Source organism: Perca fluviatilis, chromosome 11, assembly GCF_010015445.1.
Source record: "Perca fluviatilis chromosome 11, GENO_Pfluv_1.0, whole genome shotgun sequence".
Lineage (NCBI taxonomy): Eukaryota > Metazoa > Chordata > Actinopteri > Perciformes > Percidae > Perca > Perca fluviatilis.
In genome coordinates, this window is record NC_053122.1 from 31,837,740 (window position 1) to 31,860,627 (window position 22,888).

Below are 22,888 nucleotides of genomic sequence, written 5' to 3' on the forward strand. Positions count from 1 at the left end.
TGTGCCAGCATGTGTACAAATTCTGCATAATCTCTTATAAATGTTCTGTTTAGGAAGGTGGAAAAGGAGATTATTTATAATTAAAATAAAAAGGTAAACAGGAAAGGGTAATTCACCAAAATCTAAGAGTTAAATATTGTACCCCATTAAATGCATTTTACAGCCACAGCTACTAGTTACTTGTCATGTTCAGCTTTTAAAATGTAACATTCTTCTCTTAATGACCAATAGGTTCACTCTCAGTCTCTCCTCATTTATGAGTCAGTAATAATCATTTTCAACACAAATACAATTAGGTAAACTCTCCATACTCCAGACAAAAACTAAGTTCCTATTTTTTTTTTTTGTGTATTTTCTACAATGATGTAAGAAGTATTCTGGTGTTTTACTTTAGTAAAAATAGCAATACCTCAAATGTCAAAATACTCTATCACCATTAGAAAAATGTGATTGTATTATATATCATATTATTTTATTGTTAAGGCTACATTAATGTCTGTCAGCTCACATGTTTGATTCTTACGAGTTTTCTTTATCAAACATGCATCTCATTATGCTCTTTAGTATTCACAGTATGCACATGTAGCATGCTTTTTAAGTATGTAGCCCCTCCACAGAATATCACACAATCTGAGACAGTTGTTCTGGAATATAGTGCAGTTTATTAATTCTAATAGATGTGTTATATTACATAGTAAAAACATCAAGTAAAAATGGCCACATATACAGTATACACAGCAGCAGAAGCAGGACTCTGGGCTGAACTGAGCAGGAAACTGTTGTGCTTTTCATTTCTACTTGGCTGGGAAGGAAACATAGATAATCCTTGTGCTACACACGTGGTATGTGAAACGAAGCCACGGACACACTCGAGTGTTAACCTGTCTCTATGTTAAAGGTTTTAGATAGATACCCTAGTCACCATTATGTGAGAGTGCAGTTAGGAATGTCAGCTAATTCACACTGGTGTTGAAAAGTAACTTAAATCTCATTCTTGCTGACCTCCAGCCGTTTTACTGATCACCTTGCTGCAGTGATGTACAGGTGTACTTACAGAACCAGTGACATCACTGTTGGGGGTGTGTTCAGAGGGTTTAAACATGCTAGAAACTTTTAACAATAGAGGGCAGCAACACACTGCTTTTCAGCCGGGTGTGAATTTACTCTTTAACAAACAAACAAACATAATACTCGGTGCAGTGTATCAGAAGATAAGAAATCCTTTACACCCAGGCCAGGAAACACATTCTCACTCCCAGCACGACAAAAAGTGATGCTTGGTCAGGTGCCTTTGGCATTTGTTACTGATGCAAAAAGTCTCCTTTAGCGTCTCAGTCAGACACAGTGGGGCTTTCAACTAATTAACGCTTGATATGGACTCTTGCCGTCACTTTTTGACGCTTTGGGTCGGGTCCAATTTGGCATCATTTAAAAAATGTACGTTTAACTGACATGTGGCACAAGAATGGGACAGTTAGGTTCATGGAAAGATTGTGGGTGGAGTTACAAATTGTACGTTTTAGTGTTAAGCGGGACAGGAATGTGACATGAACCTCGGTCTCTTCGGTGAAAGTCCTGTGCTCTTCATATTACGCCATCTTACAGCGCCTTGGTTGAGCTGTGGTTGAGCTGTGGTTGAGCTGCGGTCAACCTGCGGTCAACCTGCGGACAAGCTATTGATCTGCCCGGTGTGTCTCATACAGTTGCTAAAGGGTGATTTTTGCGTCTGTATTTGACAAGTTGGGAGTGAGAGAGGGTTGGCTATGTTGTCCACTGGCCATTTTTATAATCTTTTGTCAGCCAAATATATATTTCAGACATTTTTATAGCACCGCATGATGGTCTGTAGCCAAATGAAGTTTCTAGCAGAGTATAAATACACTGGGTGTTACCTTCCCACTCTGTTAACACCTGCATGATTTTCAATAACTCTCATAACAATCTTTGCATCTAAATACATTTGAGGTTTCTACAATTTCAGTCTATACTTCAATATCATCTAGTGATATTCATGCGCAGGTAAAAATAAAGCATCTATGCACAGAATCTATTTTAAATGTGAACAATTCACACACGTGATGCTGCACAAACAACCACCTTGTCATCATTTTGCAACATTCTGCCTTGGTCCACAGAATATATATGTATATGTATATACATATATATTATAATTTCTTATTTTTGACCCCACCTGAAGCATTGTGTTGTCATTTAAATGTAGATATAGGCAAGGGTGAGCTAACGAGACAATGCTACAAGATAGCACACATATAGTACACATGTAACAAAGATCAACATAGAGATAAAAGACAGAAAAATCTCCAGAAATAAACTCTCATATGGTAACATAAGATATGGCATACACTGTAGAACTGGGCCTAATGAAACTACTCATTTGCCCTAAAAAGAAAAGATTTGCAAACTTATTGTGGTGAGGGGGCGATATGCTGAAGGTCTCTGTGAACATTCTGTGTTCTAGGCCTCTGATTCAGATTGGTCGGTGGCGACGCTGCCGTTCAGCTCGCCCAGTCCTGTCTGCTCCTGGATGTCCGTCATCTCTCCCACGATGAAGGTGGGCTCCCCTCCTTTGCTGTTGGCCGAGCCGCTGTCCGGCTGCTTGGCCGCCTGGTTGGTCAGGGTGGGCTCTTCGTCCAGCCTGCTGGAGATGGACCAATAGAGGTGAGCGTCGAGTCTGGCCGCAGCCAATGACAGCTCTCGTGCTGAGCAGGAAGGCGAGACCACCTTGGGGGGAGGGGAAACATGACACTTCGTCAAATCCATAGATATAACACAATATATCTATGTATAATGTATGTACAACTTGTTTGTTTGTAGATTGTTTTATATCTATGGTCAAATCACTATACTCTCAGTTCACATGTCCACTTGATGAAGATATTATCATTACCAAGATGGAAAGAACAAGCCACAGCGTTATATTTCTAAACAAGTGTTATATTTCAAACAAGTGACGCTGAAATCCTTATATCCACTGTTATTGTGTATTACATTTTATCCATTTAACCAATGCTTAGACTGTTGGACTTAATGTCTTAGGACCACTTTGTAGGGTTAGGGTAGTTCGGGTTTCTTCTTTTTGTAGGTTGTAAATGATATTGTATAATACATGTTTCCTTTTTTATCCAAACGATATGATATTTGCTAGTGTCTGGGCCCCTATACACAAGCTTCAAATAGCTTACCAGGGTGTCCCATTTCACATATCTGCATTATGTCTTATGATTGTACTTTTCTTTATGTACATGAACATTTTAGTTGAATAAACAGTTCTACATTTTAGATAATACAGTTATTATTTAATATTTGCTTTCTTGCCAAGAGTAGATTGATACCACTCTCAAGACTGTACAGTTATAGTGCGTTCCATTTACCTCAGAAGCTGGAGCTGGGCATGACGTCACAACTGACTTGAATGCGTTCCAGGAGTGTTTCCGACTTTGACCTCAGAAATTCCGACCTACAGCCAGCAATGGCTTAGCTTAGACTGAAAGCAGCAATCCCGGCTCTGTCTAAAGGTAACAAAATCCGCCTAACAGCACGTCTAAAGCTCAATAAATAACATATTGTATCTGGTTTGTTTATACCATACAAAAACCAGTGTAAAATAAAAGACAACTTATGGTTTTATAATTTCATGGTGTGTCAAGGTGTCTTGTCATCACCGACAGGTTGCAATGCAAACAGCGTAGACTTCAGGAATTGCCTGTTTTTTTTTTTTACCTATGGACAGAGCCAGGCTAGCTGTTTTGTCCCTGTTTCCAATCGTTATGCTAAGCTAAGCTAACCAGCTGTTGGTGGTAGCTTGATATTTATTTATTAAGATTCTTTTTTGGGCATTTTCAGCTTTTATTTTGATAGAATAGCAGAAGACATGAAAGGGGAGAGAGAGGGGGGAATGACATGCAGCAAAGGGCTGCAGGTCGGGCCCGCTGCGTCGAGGAGTAAACCTCTATATATACCAACTGAGCTATCCGGGCGCCCAAGGTAGCTTGATATTTAACAGACAAATTCTTGGCATCAATTCTCTCAGCAAGAAAACAAATAAGTGTATTTCCCAAAATGGCAAAAATATGACACATGTATTTAAATGTAACTTACTTTATAAATATTCTCTTTTCTCCTCCAACTGCCTCATGTATTTCTACAACTCTGAGTAAAACCTACTTTGGGGATCAATATGTGAAAACTCAGGTTGAAGCGGTTTTAAAGAGAGGTCAAACATAAAGTCCTGCGTGATCAGGTGCTTTTTATTCTATTTTTAGCATGTTGTTATTGTATTATGTTATTAATTACTGTTGGTGCTCTGCGTTGTTGTGTATGTGTTTTCCTGTGTGCATTAGTATGAAAGCTCTTCAAGGGACAGGCTTTAGTGTATGGCCTTGGTCCATGATATGTACTTGCACCAACCAAAATAAACATGAAATAAATACTTCAGTTAGAGTTCCTGCATTTCCCAGCATGCCTTTCAACAACCCCAAGAGAACAAGCATGAGAATTCAGCTGTTGGTTATACATGTAGGTGGAGACAGGAATAGGAATAACAGCAGGTTTCCTACTCAAACACTCAAACACAGTCGGTGGAAGAACTGGTTTGTATGTCTCTTCCGATAAATTGTTTAAAGGCAGTGGAAAAAGTCCAAAAAGTTTTAATTTTACTTTAAAAAAAAGGCTCATCACACAAGTTGACCTCTTTGGTTTACACATGATCTGATTCCTATTTCATATGAGACAGCTCACCCAGGTCACCAAATCAAACACTCTTATATTAGCCTGTGGTTTGTCTTCCATTAGTCTATTTCGACGTTTCATTTTCGGGATTGTTAAGGTGCCGCCGGAAATTCCGCCTGATGTCCCTCATTTTCGGGCTGGATGTCTGTTAACCTTCCTCTTTCTTTGTGTTAGCATTCTAAACTCAGGTGGATTTCTGAGGACTATCGTTAACTGCTCCTCAAACCCTGCAGGGTCAATCCAGACAGCTAGCTGGACTATCTGTCCAATCTGAGTTTTCTGTTGCACGACTAAAACAACTTTTGAATGTACACATCTTCCCTCCTCCACAGCTCTGTGGAGGAAGTTCTGGCAATGCGAGGCTAGTCTTTCATAGACGTTACCTCAAACGTATGATGAAAGGCTCCGTAGTCAATGTCAAAGAAGCCCTCCGCCAGCGACATCATGGGACTAAACCTGTGACCCCACAACACTTCCTCCGCTAGATAGGAGCTCCTCGCCTGGCACGTCATCCCTGCACACTCAAACACAAACACACTGATGAGTACATAGATTCACTCCCAATAATTGTTAAGACCCTGGTGATACATGAGAGGGAAAGAAGCAGAAAGTTAAAGCAACATACCTAAAACTCACAGAGAAAATTACTATCTTTATATGAATATTCTCTGCAGCCGAGTTAAGACTTTCAGCTACTTCTTTGTAACGCTCCACAGCGCTCTGACAAAGGGAATCAATATTTGGAGTAGGCTGAGATGCCACCTTTACCTCATGGAAGACGCATCATGAATAGCTCTGATACAATGAATTCCTGCCAAACAGTGTGAAACAGTTGAGTATGCTGTATTATCTTGCTAGAATGAATCTAACAGCAGACAATATAAAGAAAAAGAGATAAACAAGGGCCCATTTCAATCCTTCCTCGGTAAAGGTAACTTACTATTTGTTACTGCCAGACTCTGTTTGATTTTCAAACTCAATATACCATGAACCCAGACCTATAAAAGTTTTTTATTTATAAATTTGGTTAAAAAAGAGCTTGAGGCTGGGGGGTGTTTTGAGCTTCAGAAGCGAGTCCAGAGCAAAGTGTGACTAACAGTGAGTTAGTCCATAAACTATCAGTGCGTCATAGTTAAGTGATGAAAACATTCAGTATACGAACACAAAAACATCCCTCTGAAGATCACTTACTCCCCGGTTTTGTTCCCTGTTATATAACACATTCACTTATATCTAAATATATATACTGTATGTATATTTCTTTTGTAATCACAACATCACAAGCTCTAAAGCTTCCCGAAAGGCTGAGTAGAGAAGGAGAGCTAAAACAATAAATTGCATATCTAAACTCAGACATCCTGGAAGGGGAATTTCATTTTCTAATGGACAGCCTTGGACAGGGTTTGCTTTCTGTAAAACAGAGATGGCATTACTGTAATACCAGAGAGTTCTATGCATCTACAATATTCATTTTCTTAATGCTCAATACTTGTTGTTGCAGCCAAACATGCATTAACAACATAGAGGCCATTAGAACTTTACAGTCAAATTAAATTGCAAGGTATTATTTCCCATACAAAACAATGCTGTTAAGTTGTTATATTTTATAAAATTTTTAACATTTTAAATCTACAACAAATCATATAAAACCCTTAGTAATAAATTATTCTTATTTGAGATTATTGATATGGTTTGTAACAGGCTACATTTATCACTATTTCCAGTATTCCTTCACTGCACAGTGATTGCACATTTTCATACTATGTGCAAACATAGGAACATATAATCTTATCCTGCGCAGTCATTTTTATGTTGATTATCTTGATATGTCTTGTGCACACAACTGACAGAGACTTAATCATTGAATCCACATTACTGATGATTATTTATCAAAACCCTCATTGTGTAATATTTTGTGACAGCACAAATAGTCAACCCTACAATATTGCTGCAATATCAATATTGATGTATTTGGTCAAACATTTTGTGATATTAGATTTTTTCCATATCGGCCGGCTCTACTTTAAAGCTATAGTGCGTAGTTAATTTTTATTCTAATTCTAAGTAATGACAACAAAACTGTTGGTGCGTCCACATGATACAAGCCTCCTGTGACCACGCACCACCCCCACCCCTCCTCTTGCAGTTGCTAGTAGCCAAGAAGGACATGGAGGACATGATGGCCTCTTCAGAAGAGGTAATTATCTTCACTCGATTTCCTGTGTGAAAGTCACCGGACAACACAATCTTCTGAATAAAGCCATACTGAGAACTACAGAGAGTTTTGTGGAGCTGATAGTCGTTACTAGCTTTGTAGCAACTCATTTGGCAATGGCTTGAATGTAACGGATGTTCATCAATATCAAAAAGTTACACCCTAAAGCTTTAAAGGTTAGACGAAATGATTTAGCAGGGACAGATGGATGATTGGAGGATGATGTTTGTGTTCTCATTGCTTCCTAATGTTTAACCCATTCTCCTCACCGGTTGCCTCCACCATTCCCTCCAGGATGACCACGATCTCAAAGTCCTCTTTCTCCAGCTGGGCCTGCGACATGTCCCAGAAGGGAGAATGGACGTCGATCTCGTGGGAGATGACCAGCGGAGAGACCAGGAAGAGACGGTCATCGCCCGTCTCAAAGCCTACGCTTATGTCTGTCTGGTCCAGAGGGATGAACTCACCTAGAGGAGACAATCACATGGAAGGTGAGGAAAAAGTTATCTTTTTCAATAATCACAACTGGGCTTTTTCCAAAGTTTTTGGTCCTTTTTTAAGTTTTTTATTGCTTCTTTATGTCATTTCAACATTCATGTACTCACATTGAATTATATAGCTTGAGTACCCGAGTTGGTTACTCGCAAAAACAATTAAAGTGATCCCGACTGGTCCTGGCTAACGCTGCCATGCTAACCCTGCTAACTGCTAACGTTTCAGGAGAACCAGGCAAGCGGGCCACGGCTGTTTACAACGTGTAGCCTGTTCAGTGGCTGTAGCCGACAACAGTGAGTTATTTTAAGCCAAGAGGGGGGCTGAAAATTGGAAAGAGAGGACTGTGAGTTTGCACTGTGTTTAGCAATTGTTGCCGTAATTTTAAGCCAATAAAGTGCGTTCAGTCTGGTGGAGAGGACAGCAAGGTATAGTTATTTTTAGCGCTCCGCGTGAGCACAGGCTTCTATGACTGTCAATATAGCAGGCATCTAACATTAGCTACTCCGCTGTGCTGTGAAGTAATGTCTGGCTATGTGAGATAAGCGTCTAGCAACATTGTTGTGGATGCTCCTTCAGCACGCTTTGGAGGAGGGTCTGGCAAAGCGAGACTATGGATGCTGCGGTCTCAGCCTCGCAACCTCCTTGAACTTCGAGTCTGGGGAGGAGGGGGCGGAGGAGACGACTCTCTCCAGTATTTTGAATTTGTACTGCAGTAACTATTTTTAACACTAGCTGTCAGTATTACATATTGCACATTTGACAGATTATTATAAGCATTAGTTGCTACTTTATGATTGCCATCCAAATGTGTATAGATGGTTTACAAAACAATTACCATTTACAAAGTATTAAATATTTATTATTTAATTATTTCTAAACTAATTATTTGATATGACACCAAACTAATGATAAAATAACATACATTTTAACCATACTAATAATTAGTAAACATTTAAAATCCTCATGTCATTGTCTGTTAACAGAAAATAACAATTAACTAAAGTTTAACTATCAATTTGCCATTTATTAATGATGGTTTTTATAAAGGGTTGCCAATATCTTCTAAAGAGTAAAAGATAATTAATTTTATGATGTGCCCCACCTCTGGATGCTGCAGTACAGTTTTGGTAGGGAGTATAATATGTACCAATACTATCTAACTAATGTCCTATGTGGTAGCCTCACCCTCCTGGGTCTGTTTGGACTTGATGAGCTTGGCCCTCATGTTGGCCCCGACGATGTGGGAGCTCCGCAGGTCGCCCACCCTGAACATCAGACACAGCTTGTCGTCTCTCAGAGAGATGACGGCGTGTTTGGAGAACACCAGCGTCTCGGCCCGTTTGTTGGGCTGCGAGATCTTCACAAACATACAGCCGACCTGGACAGAGAGGAGCCAGAGGTGAGACTCTGCAGACAGAATGGGTGCCAAAGGCTCAAATATTTTCAATAACTGGGAAAGCAGAGGGTTTTTTAAAAAGGCAAGGCAGCTTCATTTGTTCCCTATTCTTTAAGTAGGATCCAAACCAGTTTAGTACTATGCCAGAGAATTCAACCCATTTTTCCAATCTGTCTAGTGAATTTGTTGGGTCTTTGTAAATTATGTGTGGTCTAGACCTAGTCTATCTGTCAAGTGTCCTGAGATAACTCCTGTTGTGATTTGACACTCGAAATAAAATTGAAATTGAATTAGTAATATGTTACGATCTACTGTGTCAAATGCAGCACTGAGATCAAGTAATACTAAATACTGTTTAAGTGGATGTCATTAAACCCATTAACAAGAGCCGTCTCCAGTGCTGCGGTGTGGTCGAAAACCTGACTGGAAGGCATCAAAACTGTTGTTTAGTGACAAGAAAAGGTTTAGTTGTGAAAAAAAAACCTTTTTCAATGATTTTACTTTACTGAAGAAACAACTCGCACATCCAAATATTCTGTTCAGGTGCGTTGGAAAATATCATCAACTTGGAACAAAGGAAAGAATCGTGCACTCTGCTCTTGCTATGGCATCACCATTTATATAGAGCATTTCTGTAAATGAGGGATTCTTTCCTTTGTTCCAACTCAATGATTTAACTTAAAAATGGCAGGTTTGATATCGGTCTATAATTGCTCATTAGTGATATGTCTAGATTGCTCTCTTTTAAGAGTGGCTTGATGACTGCAGTTTTCAGGGCATGTGGGAAGATACCCGAAAAAAGAGACGTGAAAAATGAATCACATCTTTGGTTTTTCAAAGTTAAAACTGATGTACCCTGTACGGCTGTAGACATTCATTCTGAGTGCTGAATTCAAACAAGCTTCTTCTTTTTTTTTCAATAGAGCCGGCTATTTCCAGTTTTCAATGTTGAAACACAGTACTGACACTTGAGTTAACCTCAAACTCAATATTGTTTTTATACGCATAGTAAAACAGCCCACTTGCTAATATGGCATGATTCCAGCTCACAAACATGCATAAACATGACTCTGCTCAGACGTCTGTGTGTGGATTCATCCTTATCAGAAGAGTGCTTACTTGGTCAGAAAATTCAAGCTCCATCAGCACTTTCAAAGTAAATATTTTTTTTCAGGAAGCAAAGCATCTGCACTGAATTAGTGTCATTTGGTCTGCATAGTATTGATGCATACACTCTTCTCTCTAGGCTCCAGAAAAAAAATGTGTTCAGTTTTTGATTTGAATCCGCTGAACTAACAGGAGGCATATTTCTAATCAAACAGACACAGGTCAAACAATATTTACAATTGCTTTAGCTTATTAAGGTGCCTTTCAGAAATGGAATTAGATCATTTGAACATTTGACTACGAATCTGAAAGCCGATTTGATATGCTTTCTTCTTTTCTTTTTTCTTTTTCTTTTTCTTTTTATGTGTCACTATGTGTTAGACTAAGATCTGCACACACAGTAAGTATTAGAAGTCCCCACCTAGGTCAGCAATAATTAAGGGTCAGTATGTTAAGGATATTTTTCTATGATTATGTCCTGTATTTTTAGGTTTGTTGAAATATTTGATTAAGAAGTTACTCTGTAGGTGAAATGCTCCAACTTAAATCAAATTACTGTGTACGATGCAGGAAGGGAAATAACATTATTTTTTCTCAAATAAACACAATAATCTTCTTTAATAATTATATTAAAGAGCCCCTATTATACTCCTTTTCAGCATCATATTTGTACTCTTGGGGTCTACTAGAATAGGTTTACATGCTTTGATGTTCAAAAAACACATTATTTTACTCATACTGCCCATTGCTGCAGCTCCTCTGTCTGAAAAGCCCAGTCTGCTCCGATTGGTTAACCAAATTCAAACAAGCCACACGGCAGGCTGTACAGCATATCTATCTATCTATCTATAAATTGCAGGAACGTCTTTCTGTCTGTCTGTGTGGATGTTATGCGAATATCTCTCGAACCGTTAGTCCGATGGATTTCAATCTTGACAGGTGTCTTGCTACGGGCATGAGTAAGTGCAGTGCCAAGTTTGATGATGTTTGGATTAGAAATGCAAAAGATATCGTTAAATATATTGTTAAATATATAGGTAAAAGAAGCACACATTGGCTTTTGCCACTCTAGCCGCTGACCAATCCCCCTCTCACCCTGTGGACCAGAGACTGAGAGGGTCGAAGAAAGCAGCGGAGCTTTTTGCAGCTACAATGTGACATACACCTCAGACCCACAAAAATGTGCAAAGTTGCACTACTTTGGACTGTCTTTGACTTTGAATAAACAAACGACAATTCCCGAATTTAAGGATGTTTCAGAATCCCACACATGCACAACCAGACAACAAGTGCAGACAGAGCGTGATGCCACAGGCTGTCTCTCTTGTAAAGCGAGACGTATCTATATGTGTGTCCGTGTTTGGGGGGAAGGTAACCTGCACATCAGCAGACGCCACATGCAGAACGCTTTAGAACAGCGGGGGGACTCTTTTCCTGCTGTTGTATTAAATTGCTGTGAGCTGGCAGAAGATAACGTAGCCTAATCTCTGAGATTATTCCTTCAGAGCGCTGTGCAATGCGAGAAAATCTAAAAGTTGAACCGGGCAGACACATCAGTTTTCATCAGACTCACCCTGGGTCAGGTTAATTAAGTCGCCAAAATACCCCCACAAATCACCGTTAACTGTCAAGCCACTAAACCTGTATGGAAATGAACACCTCTGCTGAAATGTTAAATTCGTTAATGATCTGACAGGAGACAACACTCTCTCTCTCTCTCTCTCTCTCTCTCTCTGCACGCACACACACACACACACACACACACACACACACACACACCGGTCCGGTTCTGGTTGATGAACGCAGATATGTGCTGATTAGCTCTCATAACGGGCCGGGTGGATAGCGCACTGCCATGAGTCCATGACGCATGTCTGATTACTCCACATTTTCATTGTGATATTTTCTGATTACATTCTGAATCTGCGGCGTTCTCTGTAAATACAGTAGTACAATGTCTTCCTCTGATGTAGAAGTAGCCTACACTGTAAGACAGTAATAGGCTATACAGTGGGGTTGCATATTAAGTGGTTTGGGTCATTCTGTAAATCATTTTGGGGTACAATTTGGTTTTGATGAGTTCTACAAGCAGCAATACCACAGGCCAAGTAATCGCCCGTTCCAAACAGGCACATTTTCAACGGGCACTGCACTAGTAGTATGAAAATCTGGGCTGGCTTTCTCAATCAGTGACATCACTAATTGAGGAATTGCAAACAGGAATGTGGGTGAGAAAGCTCCATTCGGAGTGAAATATGTTTTTTTGTACTTTATACATCTATTTCATACACCAAAAAACTATATAACACACTAAAAGACAGGAAAAATCTGAAAAAGCATAATAGGGGCTCTTTATACCTCTGAGGACGAAAGATCTGAATATGAGCTTCCCATGTGTCGCTCCAGCGTGTCCAAACGATGTTTGACAAAATTCCTACTCAAAAAGCGATATTACAAAATTGAATTTCAAACATTTATTTACTTATTTAATAAAATATAACCTAAGACTTTGGTAAGTGCATTTCAAGCACCGAAACAATTCGTACAACACATCATAAGTTAAGGTTTGTTTTCAAAAAGAGATTTAGGGAATTTCATAAAGCCAACATCAACGTTTCAGCTTTGGCGCCAAATTATCTCTTTACAAATTGCTCTAGAAACATTTTTGGCCTCACTATAACGGAAAGCTGAGTTTCTTCTGAAGATATGTGTCATGGGTGTGTATGTTTCAGTTTCCTGTTTTATTTTGTAGTCTGTTTTTCTCCCTTGTCATGTCTTGTTTTACTTCCTGCCTTGTGTTTTCCCGCCTTTGTGATTGTCTGCCCCACCCTGATATGTTTCACCTGTTTCTGAGCCCTCGTATCACCTGTCCCTTGTTTCACCTCGTTACCTTGTGTATTTAGTCTCTGTGTTGTCTTTGTCTGTTGTCAGAGCATTGTGTTGTGTTAGTGTGTGGAGTGTACCCCTTTGTCTTGGTGTGCCTGTTTTTGTTATTTCTGGTATTTTGGCTTCTTCCATGTTCTGGAACTATTTTGCCTGCTGTCTTCAGGACTCCTTTTGTTGTATTGATTTTTGTTTTATTAAATCATCAAGCTCACCACTGCCCTCCTGTCTCTGTATTTGGGTCCGCCAATTCTCTGAATCCTATTATAATATGTGAAAATGCCCTTAGACCTCAGAGGGTTAATCACGATACATATCATTGTCAAAATAATCTGAATCGGATCATTTTTGCTGCTGCTGACTACCAATTTCTTTTCTTTTTTCTTGGGTGGCATTTTAGGCCTTTAGACAGGACAGTATGAAATATGAAAGGGGAGAGGGGGTGACATGCAGGACTGAGCCTCTGTATATGGGTGCACGCTCTACCAGGTGAGTTAACCAGGTACCCGACTACCAATTTCTGAATATGATCATCCCATGTCTCGCCCCAGCGCTTACCATGAAGGCGTTGACCATTGAGCCCAGAATGGCCTGCAGCAGCAGCAGCATGGTGCCCACTGGACACTGGTCGGTGATGACGCGGTGGCCGTAGCCAATGGTGGTCTCCGTCTCGATGGAGAAGAGGAAGGCCGAGATGAAGCCGTTGACATTGTTGACGCACGGCGTCCACGTCTCATCCTCCAGATGGTCCAGATCCCCCCTTTGGGGGAGGAAAGAAAGGAGGAGAATAGTGTGAGAAAGGGAGGGGGGGAGGGTGACAAAGTGGGTGTCAAGAGGGAAAAATAGACAGAGGGTGAGAAGATTTATATTCTTAGAACAGAGGTGCAGAAATATACGTATGACGACTCGTCTGTCCCTTTATATTTACAATCCCCTTTCAGCTATTTCTTACAATGAATAAGAAGTAAACCCTCATATTGATTAACCTGACATTAACACTGTCACTTTTTCTCGATGCTGCAAACACCGACTTTTCCCATCATATATCATCACACACAGCATCTTTACTAACAGTCAGAGTCTGCAGATTTTCTTTTCCTACACAGGCTAATGTCCCTGATTAACACAGCTCCAGCCAGTGAGGGAGAGCTAATTGATGAAAGTGGTGTTAAGTCATTTTTACGATTATATAACTTTTTATTGACCTGTGTTGGTGACCAAGGAATTTCAATAACACCGACAGCTTTCTGGCACAGCTTAAAGTGGCCTGTAATTGATATCAAGAGGTCACAGTTTTACGAGACCAAAACGTTAGCTAATTAGAGCGGGGATCCAGCAGACATATCAAGTGAAGAGGTACATCATGATGAAATACACTGTAATATTAATACTGCTCAGTCATCTGTTTTGGCTGAAAAATGGGCCTTTCTTTTGGCCAAAGTTGCAGAAATGTCTTGCAATGTTGATCACTCACACAGCATCATCCTCCATTTTTGAGCAAATAAAAAGGTAATGCTGCCTCGTGATGATTTCATTACAGGACATTTTGGGAAATATGATTATTTGCTTTCTTGCCGAGAGTTGGATGAGTAGATAGACACCACTCGTATATCAGTCTGTTGTATAAAGCTAGTGCCAGGAGACGGTTAGCTTTTACCTAGCTTTAACCTATGACGTTTAACCATGTATCCAGCTAAATTAAATAGCTCACTTTATTGTATTGTGTGAACAGTTAACTTAATTTCATATTGTAAATGTAAATGGACTGTTTTTATATAGCGCTTTTCTAGTCTTAACGACTACTCAAACCGCTTTAACATAGTACAGGAACATAGTACACTGTGGCCGAGGCTGCCGTACAAGGTGCCATCAGATGCCTGCTCATCAGATAAACACTCACACACATTTACACTCCGATGGCGCAGCATCGGGGGCAACTTAGGGTTCAGTGTCTTGCCCAAGGACACTTCGGCATGGAACTGCAGGGCCAGGGATCAAACCACCAACCTTCCAATTGGCAGGCAACCTCTCTACCACTTAGCCACAGCCGCGTACGTGGCATTTTCTTTTCTGGGGTAGTTGCTCAGTCCGTGGGGAGTTGGTTTGGGAACGGGAGGGTTGCCAGTTCAAGTCCCCTTACAGACCAAACTACAAAGTGTGGACTAGCAGCTGGAGAGATGCCAGTTCACCTCTTGGGCCCTTGAGCAAGGCACCGAACCCCCAACTGCTCGGGGCGCCTGTCCAGCAGTCGCAGCCCACTCACTTTGACATCTCTCCATTTGTGCATGTATAGGACCGGAGCATGTGTGTGTATTTCAGGCCTGTGTGTAGTGTGTTCTAAAAAATAAATAATACAAATAAAATAAAAAATGTTCCAACAAAACAAGTTCCTTCCCGAGACTATTTAGCAGAGCCACTGTTGATGCGTCCAGAACTTAGCACCGCCCAAGACGATTTGATTGGTTTAAAGAAATGCAAACAACCCAGAGCATTGTTTTTCTCCTATCCCAGAATGCATCTGTGGTAGTATCCAGAGCTTACTCCACAGCGCTGTGGAAACAGGTCTGGTAATGCAAGACTTTTACTTTGCATGGCAGCTGCATTCTCGTAATATCACAAGATCACAGGAGAATCACAGGATGACATATCACACCAAAATCCATCTTGTTAAGCTTCAAGTAATGTGTGTGTGTCCGGACAGCATCCGACTAATCAGCAGCTACAGGCGTGGTTTAAGTGTATGTGACAGCCGCACTCTTCATTCAAAACAACAATGGTGGACATGATAGACAGATGGTTCATCCAATCACCTGCCACCTGTATTTTTTTGAAAGAGCATGCCCTTTTACAAACAGTTTCCAATGACGACTTCTCAGATGGTTGTGTGAAACAAACCATCTGGCATGTAAGATTAGGTAAACTTAGCTTAGCACAAAGACTGGAAATAGGGTAAACAGCCAGCCTGGCTCTGTCCGAAGGTAAAAACAAATCTGCCTATCTGCCCTTTTGAAGCTCACAAACACATTATATGTTGTATGTTACACTATAGTTTTGTATAGGCTAAAAGCTAAGCTATCCATCACCTGGCTGTAGCTTCATATTTATTTACCATCAAACTCTTGCCAAGAAAGTGAATAAGCACATTACCAAAAATATCAAACTATTGTTTTAGGTAGCAAGGCGGAGCACTGAGCCTAGAGATAAGGTACTATCGTAATAACGTACTTCAAATGCTAAATACGTTGAGCTATAGGGCTTTTCTTGCTCATTGTCATTGGGATTTAGCAACAGTAGTGTTCAACAGAATAAAAATCTACAGACTCCTCTATGGCTCAGGACCGAAGGGCTGGAGTCAAGTCCACCTTTGTTGAGTCCAAGACAAGTCCAAGACCAGGACTAGTTGAGACAGAGTCAAGACCGAGTCCAAAAAGGTTTGAGTCCAAGTCAAGACCGAGTCCAAATGAGAGGCAGTTAAGACTGAGAAAGAAAGGATCAAATTAGGACACATATTAATTTTAAGTATAATAATTTCACTTAAGTCACATAAAGCTGAAGTGTAACTTCACATTTTACATGTTGAGTCTTTTTATTCATGTGTAACAACAACATTCTGGACTGCCGATGGAATATGTAACATATAACAAGCAACACAGGTGTCACTAAAAAAACTGACATGTTCACATTCTTGAACTTATTCTTGAACTTATTTCCTGAAGAATTCATAGTACAAAGTGCTTGCTGACATTGTGTCTGTGGCCAAAATGAAAAAGATGTATGCCTGATGATTGAGGTATATGATGCAGCCAGGCATATAGATGGATTTTGAATTAAACCAATACCTGTTTTCTTAACAAGTACACTTCATCGCTTCTTTTGAAAGATTAAGTTACTTTAGAAAAAAGCATATAGTGCTGGACTCGGTCGAGACCAACTACAATATCTGGCAAGTCCAATGGCAGAGTCTGAGACAAGTCAGAGTCCAAATACCAATGAGTCCAAGACAAATCAGAGACAATAGAAAAACATCTTGAATCCGAGTCCGGACTCAAATTAATACGGCCCTGCGAAGAGATCTAAATAAATAAATGTCTTCCACCCCTTTTGCTCAACGATCTTACCTACAGTATGCTATGAGGTACCAGATGGCCCCGAAGAAGAGCCATGTGCCGGCGTAGGCCATGACGAAGACGAAGAGCGAGCAGCGCCAGTTGAGGTCCACCAGCGTGGTGAAGATGTCAGTCAGGAAGCGATAAGTCTCCCGCATGTTACCGTGCTGCACGTTGCAGCGGCCGTTCTTCTCCACATAGCGCTGTCTCTTACGCCGAGTCCGGACTGGGGAAGAGACAGGGAGAGAGAGGAAGCAACACAACTTGGTTACAGACATTTGAGTTTAAAATATGCATGTACGTGCAACATGAGTTTTGGTGCTTTTCTATGCTTTAAACAAGGTTAAAGACGAGTCTTCGCAGGTGTCTTAGTTTCATAAACTTATGTTCCAGGAAACCCATTCAAAACCCTTTAGCATACTTCAAAAACATATATACAAGGCTGCCTTTCTACATTTCTGAAAGGTTTTGTTTAAAGATATAACTCTGACTGCAGTCAGAGAATGCGGGTTGAATTAAGGAACATAGAGAGATTTGACGAGGTGCCAAGGGGAAAAAATCAGTTAGAGAGATTCAGTGTGGCTCAGAGGAAAGTCAGCCTGGTAAATAAAGGATAGATAGCAGAAATGAAAACAGACAGGTGAGGAAAAGAGAGGACATGAAGTACGACAGGACAACATCATCAAACACTCGGAGAAGAAAAGCTATATTGAACTTTAGTTACTGTACATCCCAAGAGGGAACTGATGATGTTGTTTCTTCGTAGAGAGCCTTTTTACTGTGGGTGTACCCAGCCACAACTGAGATTATGACACATGCAGGTTGCAAAACTATTCTGTTCTTTCTTTTTTCTTCTTTTACCCCTGACGACAACAACAGATATTAATCAGTATGCATCCTATTCAACCTAAAGAGTCATATCTTAAGGTCAACCTGATCTCACAGAATTTCGTGAAATGAAACACAGCCCCTTAACTCAAAATCTGTGGCAGTTTCACAGAATCGCAAAAAATTCCATGATGGGCCCACGGAAGAATTAAGTTAAGGCCCCTTAAGTTAAGGAAAAGGTTGTGGGTGGGCTTACATTTCCATGACACGCAGGACAACAACGGGACAGTTGGGTTTAGGAAAACAATAAACGGTTGGGTTTAGGAAAACAATAACGGGATGTGGGACAACAACGGGACGGTTGGGTTTAGGAAAAGAAGAACATGACGGTTACAGTTGGGTTTAGGTAACGTGAAATGCGGGACACGATCCCCGGTTTCTTGGGTGAAAGTCCTGTGTTTGACCTATCCACCACCCCAACCAACCTCCCTACACGGATTTTCGGGCTTTCATAATACTCGCTAATAATGCTATATGTTTTCCGTGGTGGCCACACAGAATTTCCACACATTCCGTGCCTCCACCACGTAATGCGGTGTTAACAGTTTGTGATCATTTCACGGAATTCTGTGAGACCAGGCTGCTTAAGGTTTAGAGCAATAGTTCAGCCCAAAAGGTCAGTGTCTCTTCCTTTTCTATGATAAATGTCTGTGAAAGGTAGTAGCTTAACTGTCTATTTTTGTGCTCCTGGAAGGTATTGCCATAAAAACAATGAATGTCCAATTCTTTAATTAACAGTGGTTTAGTTTTTTTTCCTTTTGCTTTTTTTCAAAGATGTACAGAGAAGATGAGAGAACCTGGAGCAAACAAAGAGCAGTGCTGCTGGAGAAGCCTAATGAAAAAAGATGTGCAAGACTGTCAAAATCACTGAGGGATGAACCACTGCAGCACGGTCCAAATTAGAGGAGATTTACAACTATTGCAACAGTTGTGGAGGAGAAGGAGGTGGGGGATGGGGGGGGGAGGCAGCTTGGTTCTTTTTGGGAATGATTGTTAAGATTTACAAAGAATATGTTTATCTCTAACTGGGACGTCTTGGGACCGATTGGTGGGATTGCTGTGGACAAAGTACACACGGTGATACACTGGTAAAAGCATATAAGGTTTAACCATGTATCCAGCTAATTTAGACAGCTCATGTTACAGTATTGTTAACAGTTATAGTTAACTTCATTTAATATTGTATGTGGCGTTTTCTTTAGCGGAGTGTAAATGTTCCACCAAAACAAGTGCCTTCCTAAGACTATTTTGCAGAGCCACCATCGCTGCGTCTGGATAAAATAAAATAAGATAGATTTTATTAATCCCACATTGGGGAAATTCCTGTGCTAAAAATCTACACACATCAGAACACAAATACACATTAATTAGACATAAAAAAATATACATAAACTATAGGAAATGGAAAAATAGAATAGAATTAGTTATAATAATAATTGTAAATAAAACAAACCAAAGATGATTGTGATTGGTTTAAAGAAACGCAAACAACACCGGCCATTTTTTTGTCCATCCAGCAGTGTATGCTCATGTTGCCAGACCTTACTCCACAGCGCTGTTGAGATAGGTCTGGCATTGCAAGACTAGTAATGATGTAATCGCAACCTTCATTCAGTTTTCTCCAGACGTGAATGAAGTGAATAGAAAGCAGCCATAACATTTTTGAAACATTTTCTTCATCATTAAATAGGACAGGAGGTCACATGCAGAGTAGTCTATATCCAAGGCGTTCCACTTCCGGGATTGTTCTTTGTGTTGGCATTCTAAACTCCGGTGGATTTATGAGAACTATGGTTAACTGCTCCTCAGAGCTCTGCATGGTAAATCCAGAGAACTAGCTGGACTATCTGTCCAATCTGAGTTTTCTGTTGCACGACTAAAACAACTTTTGAACATACACATATTCCAACAAAACAAGTTCGTTCCTGAGGCTATTTTGCAGAGGCACCATTGCTCCGTCCGGCACTTAGCACTGCCCAAGACGATGTGTGTTTGTGATTGTGTTTTGTTTAAAGAAATGCCGAATAAACTAGAGCACGTTTTTCTCCCATCCCGGAATGTTGTGTGGACTAGCCAGACCTTCCTACGCTGCGCTGTGGAGGAAGGACTGGCAATGAGAGACTATATGCAGAGTGACTCACCCCAGCCGAATCGTCCCCTCTCCTTCTCCGTCCCCTGGGTCTTCTTCCTGGGCTCATTGGCTTGGGCCTCCCGCTCAGCCAACTTGGCCTGGAAGGACCTGTTCACCTTGGCTAAGGGTGGAAGTGACGGTGCTGTCTCCGTGGTGATGACGTGGCCCAGCTCCCCCAATAGGTTGAAGACTCCGGTGGAGGCGGTGGCCTCAGTGGCCACCTCGACTTCTTCCCCTTCCACCTTCTCCTCCACAGGGAGCGAGAGAGAGTCCGGGCACGAGGGGAAGACCGAGTTCTCCAGTGCCATGGCTTGTGTGTGTGTGTGTGTGTGTGTGTGTGTGTGTGTGTGTGTGTGTGTGTGTGTGTGTGTGTGTGTGTGTGTGTGTGTGTGTGCGCGTGTGTGTGTGTGTGTGTGTATCAGGTGTTTTAGCGTGTTATTGATATCCTCCCTATGGCAGACTCTGTCCAGAGGCTATTGATTGGATCATTTGTTTGCTTGACTGAAGCCTGGAACATAGGAGAAGAAAGCAATGATCAAATGAAACCCTGTAATTGATTAGCTGTTTTGCAGTAATTCACTGACAAATCAAGAAAGAAAAGGACCTACTATCAGGGAAACACCACCTACATTATGAATTCAATATGTTATTTCCATGGCCTAGGAAAGTTCAATTAGTATTTGGAAAATGAGATACTTTCTCTCTCAAAGCCAGAAACCAAAGAAGTATGTAAGTATCAAACTGTAGTAGTCTGGCTGAACAGATGTACTTTGCTGGGTTAAACCTGACATCCGGCGCGTCCCTCCCCTTCCGCTATCTCCGCTATGTATTTTCCAAGGGCACCGTTGCTGCGTCTGGGGCTTAGCACCACACTGGATGGTTGGGATTGCTTTAATGAAACGCAAACAACCCAGAGGGGATTTTTTTTCCTATCCCAGAATTGATAAGCAAGACTAAAGTCTGGAGCTGCTCCCTAGACAATGAATGGGAGACTGGAGATTTTGTTTTCTCTTTTACACCAAAATGATGGGAGAAAGCTGTTCATGTTTGATAATGTTTTTGGACTGTATTAGACCATAGGAATAACATGTTGAAAATGGGCATAGTTCCCATTTCATTTCTCTTAAGATACCTTTGCCTTTTCTACATTCACTACTAGGCCTATAGCTTCTGTGTTGCTTCCCATACAGATCTGACTTCCTGTCACTGCCTCATTTCAATATGTCACCCCTTTTAAAAGCAAACTGAGCAAAAAAAAAAAAAGAATCATAATGTTTGAGGTTGATCTTACATAGTTTTGTAAGTGTCTGGAATTAGATGTGAAGGGAGAATAAATCTCTTCCTCTAAAAAGAGCAGAGTGTGGCATGTATATATAGCCACTTTCACTGTTTAGCATGTTTCATAAGCCTTGGGGTGTGTGTGTGTGTGTGTGTGTGTGTGTGTGTGTGTGTGTGTGTGTGTGTGTGTGTGTGTGTGTGTGTGTGTGTGCGTGTGTGTGTGCGTGTGCGTGCGTACTTACTGCTATGTTATGTGGTTGGTTTATGCTACAGGCCTACTAGGATTGCTTACATAAGTCCCATATAAATCTAAAACACAGAAATATGTTTTGTGGACAGTGAGACATGGTGTCTCTGACATATTAACACAGTAAAATGGACTCCTAGTACTCTTTAGCCTTGCATGATGTGCGGACAATTGCGGGATCCACGTAAGAGGAAACTGAAACGGACAATCAAGATGACGCACTACGCATGATGGATGGATTAGAAATAGCCTCTATTAGTCTGTTAGCCAGCCAATAGGCTGCAGAAACCAAAAGGCTATAAACTTGCGGATTCATCACTGACATAATAAGAATGAACCAAATCTTACCTGCTCAGAGTAGCAACTTGCAGGCTAGATGTATAAAACCTGGATTGGGCAGATGATTTATCATAAGAAAAACAAAAATCTGGTCCAAGAACAAATCGCGACTGGCAACCTTGGATCGATGACACCCATTTCTGGTGTTCAGGCTACCAGCGACGCAGCAGCATCAGTCCACTCCTGTTCGCTGCTCCAGGAAAACAAAGACCACCTCGAGCCGACCACTCAGCATTCACAGTAAATAATAAAGCGAACACACCATCCGCTGAATGATCACGCATAAAAACGAAAACATCCGGCAAAAATAATTTAAGTAAAACAAATTATTAAGTCATTTGTAGAACATGTGTCAGTGGACGTGCGAAATGGCAGCAGAATAACCCGGCAGCGTAGAGAGCTCCATCATCATCATCATCATCATCTGTGCATCTGATGGAGTCAGTCAGGTGTGCGGCGGAGGATGCTGTCATCAGCCCAGCCCCTATCAACCCTGGCCGCCTGCCTGCCTCAGACGTTTCTCATCTGCCTCCCTCCGCTGACTGTGATGAGGAAATGCAAAGGCCTTTTTTATGTCATTAGCCTACACATAGCGTAGGCTATTTAATGTTTGGTCAAAATGACTGATGGTAGGCCTATAGATTATATAGATGTTTTAATTTTTAAATAAGGGGTTATATGGTTTTAATGCAACTAGCATTTCACAGTTGTAAACGTAAACATTCTAAATGGCCCCAAGTTGATTTCCTGTTGCTGTGTATGCGAATGATATCAACTGACAGGAAGTTAACAAGGGTACAGGCTGTTGCCTAACAATGGAATTCCATTGATAAGGTATATAGGCTATAGGCCTATAGGCCATGCCTGTAGGCCTACTATTTGTGCTTTAATTTGGCTCTCTTAAATATATTAGCATTCCACGTTCCTTAAAAACCAATGGAAATAATTGATATAGACTCCTTTCACTAATGAAACCATTTCTGCTGATAATAGATACAGTCATACACTCACACACTACATTGTATCATCAATGGTATCAATGACTTGATTATAA

At 40.9% G+C, this 22,888-nt stretch overlaps 1 protein-coding gene across 1 annotated transcript; it reads right to left on the reverse strand.

The window, feature by feature from the left end:
• Window positions 1-642: 642 nt before the first annotated feature.
• Window positions 643-22,339, reverse strand: kcnj9 (potassium inwardly rectifying channel subfamily J member 9). The gene is made up of 8 exons (XM_039816634.1): window positions 21,844-22,339; window positions 19,981-20,478; window positions 16,964-17,177; window positions 13,404-13,605; window positions 8,645-8,837; window positions 7,234-7,431; window positions 5,133-5,263; window positions 643-2,742 (listed from the first exon to the last, which is right to left on the reverse strand). Exons 2-8 carry the CDS (start codon window positions 20,276-20,278, stop codon window positions 2,476-2,478), a joined length of 1,503 nt encoding a protein of 500 aa, XP_039672568.1. The 5' UTR covers window positions 20,279-20,478; window positions 21,844-22,339; the 3' UTR covers window positions 643-2,475.
• Between the last annotated feature and the right edge of the window lie 549 nt (window positions 22,340-22,888).